The following is a 14,104-nucleotide window of genomic DNA, read 5'->3' as shown; positions in this document are numbered from 1 at the left end:
GATCCTCCTGCCTCTGCCTAGGATCAAAGTCACGTTCCACACACCCAGCACAAACACTAATTTTTATATTAACGTAATAACAAAATGGAAGCAAGTCTGGCTATCTTAGAAAATACTTTTTGCTTTAAATGAGATCTGTATGTTACTTATACAGACCACTAAATTATGTAAGTACTGAATGCAGTATAATTTTCTAAATTCCTACTTTCCAAGGGGCACTGCGTAGTCTGTAACTTGGAACTATAAATAATGTTGGTAATAAACATCACTGTGTTTGCACAAGGCTTTGCCAGCACTCTGGATTACCTCCACGGGTATTACTGAGCTAGAGGGCATAAACACATTCTGAAGCATTTTGATGGATGTTGGAATGTTATGTAAGAATACTGGTCTCCTGCACCATATGAGGTACTAAGAAGTATTTGGTTTTTGTTTTTAATTTTTGGATAATATAAGGCTGGAAAAATGACTCAGTGGTTAAGGGGGCGTACTTCAAAAAGACCTGAGTTCAATTCTCAGCACTCACATCAGGTGGCTCAAAAAAAAAAATTATCCCTAACTCTAGCTCCAAGGGGATCCAAAGTCTTTGACTTCTGAGGGCACCAGCACACACGTGTATATCCTGACATACATGCACATATAGCCACAGAGGCACATCCATACATCCTATGTAAAATAAAAGCTTTTAGATAATGTAGGGCAAGAGAGACGGCTCAGCAGTTAAGAGGGCACACTGTTCTTGAAGAGGACCCAAGTTTGATTCTCAGAACACAACTGCTTGTAATTCCAGCTCCAGGCTATCTGAGGCCTCTGGCCTTCGTGGGTACCTGCATTCATATGCATATACCCAACACAGACTACTAATCAGAACCCACCAACCCCCTTCCCCAAACCAAAAGTCCTCAGATCTTTAACTGACAGAAAATAAAGCATACTCAATTGCTGCTTTCATCTGTATTTCTTTGATTCCTAGAAAAGCTAAGTTATTTATGTTTGGGAGCTATTTCTATCTTTTGAAATGTTTACAGTTAACCACTTCTCCCCTATTAAGGTCTTGGTGGTTTTCCTTAAATAAAAAAAAAATGTATAAATGATGGGTATTAAATTGGCGTGCATAATGTCTATTCCAGTTTCCCTCTGTCTTTTACCTTTCTTCTTCCTTACCTTCTTAAGCTTTTCTATCTCATTTTCATCCTTTTTCACCGTCTGTTCCCACATGTGTACTTTATCTTGGTCCTCCTTCAACTGATTCTTTTCAAAATCCAATTGGATGCCCAAGCGAGTCTTCTGATTCTCAAATTCCAAGCTATAAAAAGAAAGGGGAAGTAGACTTAGCACTCAGGACCTCTTGGTCACTGCTGAGCCTCACCCACTATCATGAACACCAAAGCGTTCAGAAGCTGGAACGCTAGCATAAGACAGAGGACTCTAAGCCAAATTCCATCTATCTGCTTCTAAACACTGGAAACTCTAGCACGTTCCCAATTTTCTAGAAGACATTTAAAAAAAAAGTTCATCTGAAACCATCAATTAGCAGTCTCTTCAAGCTTCTATATACTTGATGCAGATTATCTATACTTCTTTACTCAATAATTCCTATAACTAGGCATTAATACCCATATTTTACACAGGAAACTTATGCTAAGAGTTAAAAAAAAAAACAACTTTGCCCCCAAACCCACACAGCTAATGCTAGCAAATATCATATGAGACTGGAATCCATGTCTAACACCAGAACCTAGGCTCTTTCTTATATATCATCACTGTAGTATAGGCTAATATTAAATATAGCTAATATCCCAATTCTTCAACTTGGAAGTAGTAATCTTATATTCTCTATATTGCAGATTCCTCATCTGTAGTTTTCTTATTGAGTTATTATGTATAAAGAAAGCATTCAGTACATGTTAGCCATCATCATCAATGTGAGGAATATGGGCTGTAGTCAGCTCATTTTTACCCAAGGGCTTCAGTTATTTCTAGCATCTTAAGCTCTGCCCAAGAGGCAGAGATTCGGTGGTGTAAGAACATTTAGAAAACAATGAATCCCTGCTATTTTGCTATTGCTCTTTCCCTTACTCTTCAGAAACTCAAAGTACATTAATGGCATATAGGCACTAGCAGCCAAGCAGGGCTAGCTTCCAACTGCTCCACCAATCCTCAATATACTCTGATAGATGCTGCCAGATGTCATGCTAGCAGCTTAAACCTATTAGTCACTATAATCCAAATGGAATGTAATTAACTCTACAATTTTGAGGTATGTAATGTTTAGGCCAATCTAAGTATGACTCATAAAGCCCGCCCTCCATGATCCAGCCCCTGCTGACCTTTCCACCTCCCCTGCTTTCCTCCTGACCCTGTTTTTATGTTCCAGGCATTCAAAACTACTTAGTATTCAGAACAAGGCATACTCTGCCACACCTCTAAGCATGCTGTTCTTACTGGCTGGAACTCCTTTCTGTCCCTGCTTGGCTGGCTAAATCCTACTCATTCTTCCGATCTGTAATTCATTACTCCTTGTTCTTTTAATGGCTTTTCTGATAGTTTAGGGCAGATTCTAAGTTTCCTTCCTTTTTTAATTTCAGATGAGTTGCACTAGTCAATATGGCAGTTGATAACAGATGTGTCATTGCTCTCTATGTGAAACCCTTTCCCTGTCTTCTTTATTCAACCCTAGATCTCTATCCCATTGTCTCCTCTTACTGGAGACAATGTATATTTATACTTCAAAGTGGCACACGTTCTGGGCTAGAGAGATGGCTCAGTGGTTAAAAGCACTTTGCTCTTCCAGAGGACCTGAATTTGGTTCTATTCCACAACCAGTTCTAATGACAGTTCCAAGGAATCTGACAATCTTTTGGCTTTTGTGGGCACTAGCATACACATGGCAATCTTCCCCTTTACACACACAAATAAATCAAGATAAGTCTTTAAAAATGTACACTCTTGGACCAGGTGGTGGCGGCGGCGCATGCCTGTAATCCCAGCACTCTGGGAGGCAGAGGAAGGCGGATTTCTGAGTTTGAGGCCAGCCTGGTCTACAGAGTGAGTTCCAGGACAGCCAGGGCTACACAGAGAAACCCTGTCTTGAAAAAACCAAATCCAAAAAAACAAAAAAAAAAAAGGACATTCTTACAAAATGTCATTGTTTTACAAGTGACAGCTTATTCTGGGGAGATGTGGAGCAAGGGGAACACTCCTTCATTGCTGATGGGAGTGCAAACTTGTACAACTATTATGGAAATCAGTATGGAGGTTCCTCAGAGAACTGGAAATCAATTTACTTCAAGACCCAGCTATACCACTCCTAGGTATATACCCACCAAAGGATATTCCATCCTACCACAAGGACACTTGCTCAACTAACTTCATCTTACCACAAGGATACCAGTTCAACTATATTCACAGAAGCTTTATTCATAATACCCAGAAATTGGAAACAAACTAGGTGTTTCTCAACCAAAGAATGGATAAAGAGAATGTGGTACATTTAAACAATGGAATACTGCTCTGCTGTTTAAAAAAAAAAAATCATGAAATTTGCAGGCAAATGGAGGGAACTAGAAAAAAAATTATTCTGAATGAGGTAACCCAACAAACACAGTATGTACTTACTTATAAGTGGGTATTAGCTGTTAAGTAAATGATAACCATGCTACAGTCCACAGACCCAGAGAAACTAAGTAACAAGAAGAGCTCAGGGGTGTGTATATGTGCATGGATCTCCCCAGGAAAAGGAAATACATTTTGCAGGTAGGCTCAGGGTGAACCAATGGGGATGGAGAGAGTACTGAAAGAGGCAACTGGAATTAGAGGGCATTTTGGGGTGATGAGGAAAGTTAGTACAATGAAAAACTCCCTGGAATCCATGAGGGTGATCCTAGTAAGACTCCTGGTAGTGGGGGATACAAAGCCTGAACTAGGCAAGAGTTCCAGGGGTGGGACTAGGATATTAACCCAGCCACAAACCCTTTAAGCTACAATTAACCCTGCCTGCAAAATGTCCTGGAGTAATGGTGGAAAACTTGGGAATGGCCAACCAATGACTGGCCCAATATGAGGCCCATGCCATGAGAAGGAAGCCCATGCCTGACACTGCCTGGAGGCCAGGAACCACAGGGTGGATAACGCAGAGACCTAGGATTGAACCAAACACGACTAGCAAAGAAAAAAAAAAGTCAATGAGATGATTCCTAAAGATATTCTGCTATACTCAGAGACATGAGCCTAGCCCAATCATCATCAGAGAGGCTTCATCCAGCAATTGAAGGGAACAGTTGCAGAGACCCACAGACAAACATTAGGCAGAGCTCAGGGAACCCTGAGGAAGAGAGGGAGGAAGGACTGTAGGAACTAGAGGGCTCAAGGACATCAAGTACATGCCCCACAGGGTTGACTGAGCGGGGCTGGTAGATGCTCACAGAGACTGAAGAGACAATCAAGGAGCCTGTAAGGGTCTGAGCTAGGTCCTCTGCATATGTTCTGGTTGTGTGGCTTGGTGTACTTGTGGAACTCCTGACAATGTTAGTTGGGGTTGCTTATTGTTCTTGGTAGGTACTATTCATTATGTTGAATAATTAACATCTAATTTCATCTAATTTCACATCATCTTCATAATGCCACAAGATAGGCACCACTGTCTCATTTTATAAAAACTATTATTCAAGAGTTCTCTGTTATTTCAGGTGCCCTACAATAAGTTTATATGGTTCTAAGAATTGGTTGCTGCCCTAGGTCACACATGACTATCAAAGATGGCAGAGTGCAGACATATTATCTCAAAAAGCACCTTCACTCACCGTTTCTTGGCAATTTCATTCTGCCGCTTTACCTTTTCTTCCTCAAATTCTCGGATGTTACGCACACCAATCTCCCGACAAAACTCTTCGAACACCTCATCTTCCACCTAAGGGAAAAGTTAGGGAGGGCAGAGGCATTACTGGCTAAACTCCTACTTTCAAAGCTAGTCTTGTCCTGGTACACATGCCGGCATGCCCACCCCCTACCAACCTGGTTCATCTTCTCCTTCAAGTCTTTCATTTCCCTCTCTCGGCTCTGTATGATTCTCTTGATATCATTAATGCGAGGCCCGAAGTTGGCTAGTTCACTCTCCAGCTTAGACTTTTCCTTCAGTCAATAGGTTGAAAAATAAGACATTAGGGAGAAAAGAATTTCCTTGTCAGTACCAGCCCCATGATCAGCAAACACCAAGAAAGCCTGACTTAGTACCAATGCCCAAGTCACATCTCCAAAATCTCGTTAGAACTCATGTTTTCCCCAGTTTAGCCACCTTTAACCTATACAGAAAGGTGTACAGTAAACATAATGAGTTATAGGTTCATTAATCCCTGAGCCAAATATGTTTTAGAAGTTGGTCTGTTTTTCAGAAGGTAAGTCTAGGTATTATGTAACAATTCTAGTTTGAGTAAGCTGTACTGTTTGGTAACAGTACTCAAACCCAGACAGTGAAATGCCTGTGTAATTGTCTGAGTGCATGTTTTCCCTTGAGATGTGATCCCATAATATAGCTCAGGGTGGCCTCGAATTCTCCAATTTTCTCTCTAATATCCTGGGACCATAGGTATATGCCACTACACTGGCCCTGTTGTTCACTCTCAATTGACTTTTAGAAGTCCCAACATTTTATTGACTGAACTGTGCTAATAACAGTACCTAACATTTACTTAATGTCAACTGTTCTAAGACCTTTACAGGCATTAACTCATTCCATCTTTGCAGTAACCACACAAAATCGACAATAATTTCCATTTGTTAGATCAAGAGGAGAAAACTGACAATAAGAAGTAAGTTGTTTAATGGAATAGATACAGAAGACAGAAGATCTGGATACCTCCACCCGATCCCAGTGCATCCTGAACAGACTGGAAGGAAAGTGAATAGTTCCCCAGTCCCAGTGCAACCTAGGATGACATGGGAGGACAAGGCTGAAGGTCAGGCCTCACCTGGAGATTCAGGGCAAGATGCCTTGTCTTAGTCTGTTCTAGGTCACTCTGTGAGTACTTCAGTCGCATTTGAAGCCCATGGGCCTGAGACTGCACCTGACGCAGTTCTGCCTCTTTCCGTTTTGCCTTCATCTGTTCCTGAAGAGGAAAAGAAGAAAGGGCCATGTGCTAAGTGGCCGACCTGAGCTCAGGAACCCTACTCCTAAGGGTCAGGGTCACTGGGCCTTACTTTCAGTTCCTCTGTCAAACGTTCTTTTTTTTCTTTCAGTTTGTCTACTGCTTTCTCATCCCAGCGCCGTGCCTTTGCCTTGAGATCACTGGCTCCACCAGAGATAACTCCTGACTTCTGGAACAGGGTACCATCCAAAGCCACTGTCTATACACATGAGGGACAGAAGAGAAAGTGAACATAGGACTCTCCAATACTGAGCCTACCCAGCTCCAACAAGAGAAGGGGAGGGGGTGCATACCTTGTGGCGTTGGTGACCTCCAAAGGCAATCCGTCGTGCATCCTCCACATTATCACAAACAAGGGCATTGCCACAAGCATACTGCAGAGCTTTCTTAATGTGAGGCGGTTCATAACGAATCACATCAATCACTAGCTTGGCCCCCTTCAGCTCCCGGAGTTTCTCATCAGTAGGTTTCACCTGTGTGAAGAACCTCATGAAGCAACAGAATACAAAAAGCCAAGGTGAGGGGCCCACAGCACTGCCCTGACCTCAAACCCCTTCTCAAGCCTTACCTCCAGGTAGTCAAGGGGCAAGAAGGTCTCAGGCTCTCCACGTTGCTCCTTGATATACTGAATGCAATCCCGACCTGTCTTCTCGGAGTCTACAATAATAGCATCCATGTTCTTTCCTAAAACCTTGGTCACAGCAATCTGGTACTTCTTTTGTGTAGGCTGGCAGAGGTCAATGAGGCGGCCATACTGAATATAAAGAAGAAGGGAAACTGAAGCACAAGGCTTAGGAATCCCAATTACTAGCTCACAAAGAAGGGCAATGTAAAAATCTGTATAAGCAACCATGAATGCACCCATTGCTGCTTGTTGGTGCAGTCAGTCCTCTACTTTTGCACCTGTATGATACCACTAAGATGGGAATGGGAACGACCTGAGGGGAGGCACTTGTTAGACTTGTATGGCTACAAACAATTTAGACTAGTACAGCAGTCAATCCTAATGTTCCTTCCAAAGACAGAAGTTTGGTTAAGAGGAAGGTTAAGGACTGAATAAACATGTTACAAGATGGAAGACCCAATTAGCACTCAGAAGAAGCCTAGAGAAAGAAATCACATTGCCTCTATCTTCGCTTATATCAAAAGCTTAAAAGGCGAAGCTATAGGTTTCCTAAGATGACTATTGCTTTTGGAATTAGACAATATTAACTAAAAAGCTACAAGCCTTAACAGCCTCCCCAGAAAGCATTTTTGAATATGATACACCAATTTTTCTGTTTTTGAAATATGGTCTCATTATTTAGCTGGGACTAACCTAGATCTCCCTGGTTACCCCAAGTTGACTTCCAACTGCTGATATTAAAGGCACGTACCGAAGCACCTAGCTTTAGAATAGTTACTCATTAACTTATAACTGAGATTATAGTCACATGCCAGTATCTTCTGACTTATGGTTGTTTTGATGTAAAAAATTTGTGTTCAAAGACCAAGGGAGGCCTATGAAATTATGAAACATACATTTAGCTTAGACTATGATTTCTGATACACAGTTCCAAAAACTAAAGTCATAATGAGTTGACTGATCACTGACTACTCCTAGGTAACTTACACGAGAGCTAGACATTATAGAGACCAAGGTAGTTAGAGGATTGGGCCTTCTAGTCCCCTATCCCACACCTAAAAAGAGAAGATGACTAAAAGCTGAGTTCATCAGCAATAGGCAATGATTTAATCTACCGTGCCTATAAAACAAACCCTCCATACAAACCCAAAAGCTAAGGACTGTAGAAATGACATCAGCTGTTAAAAAGTACTTGCTGCTCTCGCAGAGGACCTGAGTTCAGTTCCAATCATTCTTGTCAGGTGGCTCACAACCACGTATAAGTCCTGCTCCGAAGGATCTGATAACCTTTTGTGAGGGTACCTCCTCAGGTACCCTCACTCACAAATATATACTCATAAATAGAAACACAGACACCCCCACCCCTACAATTAAAATAAATATAAAAAGATAACAAAAGCAACCAAAAACCTTGACAGTTGTGTGTTTGTGCAGAATATGGTAACCTAAGCCTCTATTCCTAGAACTCAGGAAGCAGAGACAGGTAGATCTTTGTGAGTTCAAGGACAGCTTGTTTGATATAGTGAATTCTCGGCCAACCAGGAGTATATAGTCTAGGGACCTTGTCTGGAAAGGAAGGAAGGAGGGAAGAAAGGGAAGGGAAGAAATAGAAGGGAAGGAGGGGTGGAGGGAGGGAGAAAGGAAGGAAGGAGGGAAGGAAGGAAGGAAGGAAGGAAGGAAGGAAGGAAGGAAGGAAGGAAGGAAGGAAGGAAGGAAGGAAGGAAGGAAGGAAGGAGTGTTCTATGTTGAGGGTGCTTCTAGATAACTCAAGAGGAGACTCAGTAAGGGCACTTACATTCCTAGAACACACATTGTGGAAGGAGAGAACTGACTTCTGCAAGTTTTCCTCTGATCTTTACACATGTGCTGTTAGGGACAAACAGACAGAGGAGTGTGTGTGTACATGCGCATGCGCGCGTGCGCACACACACACATCTGGTATTAGAAACAAAATGCTGTATTTATTGGCTGTGTGAAAGTAGGAGGAGCACTTTGGTTTTATCCCATCTCACAGGGCAGACCCCATACGATATAGGAAAAGCCTACTCCTGCTCCAGAGCTAGTGACAGCTTCAGGCAGTCACATCTGAATCTATAATCATTTTTCAAAATGTCTTTAATCATTTCATAGACCATTACCTAGCAAGCACCGGCAGATATCTTATATACATTATCTCAATTCTGACAAGCACCTAATAAAGTACCTTTTACTAGATTCCTTATTCCACCCGGAAAATCAAGCATGGTTCCTCAAGAACTTCAGCTGCATGGTAGTGGAGCACGCCTTTGATCCCAGCACTCAGAAGGCAGAGGCAGGTGGATTTCTAAGAGTTCCAGGCCAGCCTGGTCTACAGATTAAGTTCCAGGACAACACAGTTCCAAAGCTACACAGAGGAACCCTTAGTGGGGAAAAGTAATCGCTTCAAAGGTACATACTGAGTGTAATTCATAAGGATTTCCACTTCCTTAGTAGTACTTACAGGAATGATTAGTGTGTATTTATAGAACCAAACTAAGTTAAACTCAGAAACAGAATAATACAAAAGGATAACAATTCAAGGCACCTGGGAACTCAGAATTAGGTGCAGAAGTCAAAAGTTCTGATAAAGCCCAGGGGTCTCCTAATAGCAATGGGACTCACAGAAAACTACAGAAATCTACTTTTTTAAAGAGCAATTCCTAGCCTATCTATCCCCCTCCCAAAACCTTCTTTGTCCTCCCCATTCCCCAAAGAGGAATGGATATAGCAAGACAAACCCATCAGGAAGATGCAATTGTAATTAAAAGAACACATGACTGAGCCGTGAGTACCTAGAACCGATGTAATTCATGCACATGGTAGTACACATTGTCTGTAATCCAACTAGTTCTTATGGGGAGATGGGAAGTGGAGGCAGAAAATCCCAGGAAGCTTGTGGCCCACCTGGCATACATAACAGAAAAAACCATGAGGGTCTGGAGAGATTTCTCAGTTGTTAAGAGCATTCCCACTACCCACACAGTGGCTCATAACCACCCATAACTAGTTCTAGGAGATCTGATGATTTCTGAACTCCACAGGCACCAGGCATGCATGTGGTGCACATACATACAAGAAGAAAAAAGTCAAAAACCAACACAGGACTCTTGTCGCAAATAAGCTTGATGACAAAGACTCACACCTCAAGTTCTTCTCCAAGCTCCCTTCTTGCTGTGGTACAAGCACTCACAAATACACACGTACACATTTTTTAAATTATGTGTAAGAATGTGTCTACATGTGTGTACGTGCACGTGCCCCTAGAGCTGTAGTTATGGGAAGTTGTAAGCCAACTGTTAGAACTGTTACAGGTCCTCTGAAAGAGCAGCAAGTGCTCTTAGTCATTAAGCCGTCTCTCTAGCTCCCAGTGAAAAAAATTTAAACTGAAAACAAAACCAGGACAAACTGAGCATGAACAGTTAGTTCTCTCACAAGCTTTTCTTTTCTCTTTATCACTTATTTTTTATTTTATATGTATTTGTGTTTTGTCTACATGTATACCCATTTGTGATTTGTCTCCACATAGGTCAGAAGAGGGTACCAGATCCCCTGAAACTGAAGTCACAGACATTGTGAGTCAAGATGTGGGTGTTGGGAACCAAACTCAGGTCCTAAAGAAGAGTAGCACCATCTCTCCAGCCCAAGCTATGTCTGTCTGAGCAGGACAGTCTAGCTGAGTTTCCATTTTCCCTGATGTAAAGTAGGAATAGCTACCCCGTCTTCGCAGTGTTGCATAGCAGTCTCCTCCCAACTGGCATTCCCTCCGGAAGGGAGGAGGAGGAGGCTCCTAAGACTCAGAAGGTAGGCACATTAGTCTCAAGTCTGGGGAAGTAGAAAATTAGAAGTTTCTAGAAGATGTTCCTCAGTAAAAACCTACTGAAGGAGTTGTTTCTGACAGACAGCTGTAGAAAGAGGAGATTCTTAACTGCTGAGCTAACTGAGAACTGTGCCGAGAGCTCTGGCATGGTTGCTTCTGTGAGCTGTCATCTGCCATCGGGTAGGCTTTTTGGTGATACAGCTACTTTTCTTTAAGTCATTCCTGCTCTTTTAAATAACCTCTCACTCATATTCTTGTTAGTAATGCCAGTAAAAACTCATCACTATACTGGAGTTTGTTGCAACCATTACTTAGGTCTATTGTGGGTTCCCTTTCTGAGGTGAGTAGGTGTGTATGTCTCCCCATAGAAAATCTATCACAGAACACCGAAGGTCGACAGTGAGTCTGAATCCATGCTCAGAAAGAGGCCCCTCCAGTCTTACCACAGAGCCAGGGTAGAGACGCTTGATGCTTTCCATTATTTCTGCCTTTCGCTGCTGGCGGCTACTCTCCTGCCGGTCAATGCGCGCATCCCCTAGTTGTTCCATCACCTGGTTCAGCTCCTTATTGATCTCATCAATCCGACGCTTGGCCATCTCTACTTCTTCCGTCAATTCTCCCTCTAGCTTCTTCTGCTCCTCTAGAGACTGCCTACAACGCAAAGAAATACAGGAGTTAACCTGGCTGGTAAGATAATACTTGTGACTAAAGGAATCTGGTAGACCTTTAGATCCTGACTAAAGAAAGCATAAAAGAATGAGGAGGGCAAAGAGAGGATTGCAGAGCCACATACTTGCTAGTGGTAATATATTCCTCTAGCTTCTCGATCCGTTTCTGATTCTCTTCAATCTCCCGCAGTTTTTGCTTGATCTTGGCCTGGATAATAAATGCATCCCACTATTAGAGGCTGAACCAGTTAACCCAAGCCCATGTGGTCTCAACTTACACCCCTACTGACTCCACTCACCCAAAATTTCAACAGTCCAACATAATCTGTCATGATCTAATGCAGGAGGCCTACCAAAAGGCAGAAACACAAAGTCCAGTCTACCGCTAGACGAGGGTTTCTAAGAGCTCCAAAATCTCCCAGGCCAGGGTTCCTCACCAATCTAAGGCTCATTCCCAAGCAAAATAAAGCCTCACAGGTTTCTCTGACCTTGTTGTGTCATCTGTAAGCTGTAGTAAGTACTTAATACAGGGTACACATTAATACTAATATTAGAATGGCAGTAAGTGAAGTACACTTGGTAATAGTGTGAGCTTTAGAGACAGACTGCCCAGGTTCATCCTAAAGCTGCAGCTGAGTAATTATGGGATTACTGTTATTATTAAGCCCCAGATTACTTCACCACTGTGATATAGTTTCCTTGTTTTGAAAGTGAGGATAATAGTAACCATCCCTTAAAGGTAATCATAAATGAACTTAAGTGAATATATGTAAAGCATAGTGTTTAGCACACAGTAGCTCCCTGATACATATAAATTTCTGTTGTTCTTAAGACTATCATTACTTTCTTATTTAGGGATTATCACCCCTGATCGTTTTGTTTGTGGTTGATGCTGGGAATTGAATCCAGGGTAAATATGCTAAGCATACACTGCTGCTGAGTTACACTCCCACACCTCAGCCTTCAATTTTTGCCTACCTCTGTTTCCACTTTCTTCCGTTCTTCTAGATCTAGACGGTCCTGGTCAGCCTTCTGGTCTCGATTAAACTTCTCCAGCTCCTGAGCCAAAGTAGCTGCTCTCTTGCTAGCTTCTTCTTTCAATCGGTGGTATTTCTTCACCTGTGTTAAGACAGAAAGAGGACAGGTTACTAAGTCAGCCGATGTTAAGTCACAGATCTCTTTGCCAGGACCCTTTCAAGACTTACCTGGTTCTCCTCCAGGGTCAAGTCTCTGCCCTGACTCTGACTCTCTTCCTCCATCCGTTCTTCAAACTCCTGTCGGGCCTTCTCCACTGACAGCATCTCCTTCTCAAGCTCGTCCATGTCACCTTTACGTTTCTTATAATGTTTCTGAGCATTTTGCAGCGACTTCTTGGCTGCTTCAAGCTTCTTGATTTTGTGGGATGTATTCTCTTTTGCTTTAATGTACTGAGGCCTCTTCTGATTCAATTCTGAGTCCTTTTCCCTTTTGCCAGAGAGAAAAGAGACGACCAGTTAGCCCTGCAGAAGGTAGGGATCCTGGGCTTTTTACTCTAAGAGAGGAACCTATGTATTCCTAGCCAAATCCTCCTGGAAACGCCTTAAAGAACAAGGACCTTGATGCTCTATAGTTCCTCAAAACCAAACAAAAGACCCCAAAACAACAACAACAAACAGGGAGAGGTGCAATTCAAGTACTTGTTGGAATCTACAGCATCAGCTTGGCATCAGCCTAGTCACTCCAAAAGACAAAATTACCACCCCCTTTTTAACCCTTATAACTCTTTGGGGTTCTTTATGGCAACAGACTCCACTGCACCCCCCAAAACTGTCAAACCACTGCCCCATAATGTTAAAGCAGATCCTACAATAGGTCTCTCATTAAAAACTCCCCACAATGAATTGCCTTCATCTGATCTTAAAATTCCTGTCCTTTAAGCTTAAGAGAAACAGAGCTTCTCTTCTAGGATAGCCCTCTTGGTCATCCAATAGCTGAACTTGCTAACTTGTCAACTAAGAGCTTGGTTCTTTTTTTTCTTTATTTATCTGTATCACACATGGACTGGTGATGGTGTGGTGCACCCACCCACCCCACCTCCACACACACACACACACACACACACACACACACACAGAGTAGTTAGTGCATGCAGAGATTGGAGGACAACTTGTGGGACTCAGAACTCTCCACCATATTGGATCCCAGGGATTTAACTCAAGCACCTTTACCAGATGAGCTATGTCAAGGCTGAGCTATCTTACTGCCCCAAGCTTGAATATTGTACTGTATTAATTGAAAGTCAAGAAATATGCCTGTTCAAGGGGAAGATAAACAAATTGGTACAATAGCAGACTCCAGGCTCAGAGGATCCCAAGAGAACAGCAACAGCTGCTTAGTTTTCCACAAGTTACAGGTTTGGGCATGCCTCTTACTTGATCTCCTTCTCAATCTGCTGCTGTTCCCGCATCATTTTTCCCAGCTCTTTCTTCTTCTCCTTCAGCTCATCCTCTACCTTGTCCATCCGCTTCTTGTCCTTCTCAATTTCCTTGTTCTTCGAGGCCAGTTCCTTGTTGAGCTTCTCAATCTCCACTTCGTTGTGGTAGAGTTTAAAGAGCTGCAACTGTACCTGTGCACGTACAACCTCGTCCTTTAGACGCTGGTAGCGGTCCGCCTAAGCAAACAAGAGGACAGGGTGTATCAGTAAGGCACTGCCTTTATCTTGGTCCCTCAGATCAATCTAAGGGGCAGCCAGGCCACCAACCTCTTCCTTTTCTTGTTTGGCCTCCTTGCGTTCAGCTGCAATATTTTTCTTGCGATGATAATTAAACTGTGTGTCCTCTTCAGCCTTCACCAT

The 14,104-nt window shown here is 42.6% G+C and overlaps 1 protein-coding gene across 1 annotated transcript in view; it reads right to left on the bottom strand.

Annotated features, from left to right (window-relative positions):
- Smc1a (structural maintenance of chromosomes 1A) overlaps nt 1–14,104 on the bottom strand; it is a 36,339-nt gene that overhangs the window by 17,954 nt on the left and 4,281 nt on the right. The window contains exons 3-15 of the mRNA XM_052170516.1: nt 14,012–14,104; nt 13,683–13,921; nt 12,477–12,735; nt 12,250–12,390; nt 11,397–11,479; nt 11,047–11,254; nt 6,712–6,897; nt 6,437–6,616; nt 6,196–6,342; nt 5,967–6,104; nt 5,014–5,130; nt 4,803–4,909; nt 1,165–1,306 (exon numbers count right to left, since the gene is read on the bottom strand). The exon at nt 14,012–14,104 is cut by the window's right edge and continues 111 nt beyond it. Coding sequence (XP_052026476.1) covers nt 1,165–1,306; nt 4,803–4,909; nt 5,014–5,130; nt 5,967–6,104; nt 6,196–6,342; nt 6,437–6,616; nt 6,712–6,897; nt 11,047–11,254; nt 11,397–11,479; nt 12,250–12,390; nt 12,477–12,735; nt 13,683–13,921; nt 14,012–14,104 — 2,040 coding nt within the window. The remainder of the gene's footprint in view (nt 1–1,164; nt 1,307–4,802; nt 4,910–5,013; nt 5,131–5,966; nt 6,105–6,195; nt 6,343–6,436; nt 6,617–6,711; nt 6,898–11,046; nt 11,255–11,396; nt 11,480–12,249; nt 12,391–12,476; nt 12,736–13,682; nt 13,922–14,011) is intronic.

Source organism: Apodemus sylvaticus, chromosome X (assembly GCF_947179515.1).
Source record: "Apodemus sylvaticus chromosome X, mApoSyl1.1, whole genome shotgun sequence".
In the NCBI taxonomy this organism is placed as follows: Eukaryota; Metazoa; Chordata; class Mammalia; order Rodentia; family Muridae; genus Apodemus; species Apodemus sylvaticus.
Note: the sequence above shows the minus strand (reverse complement) of the source record. Positions and strands in the feature narration are given on the sequence as shown.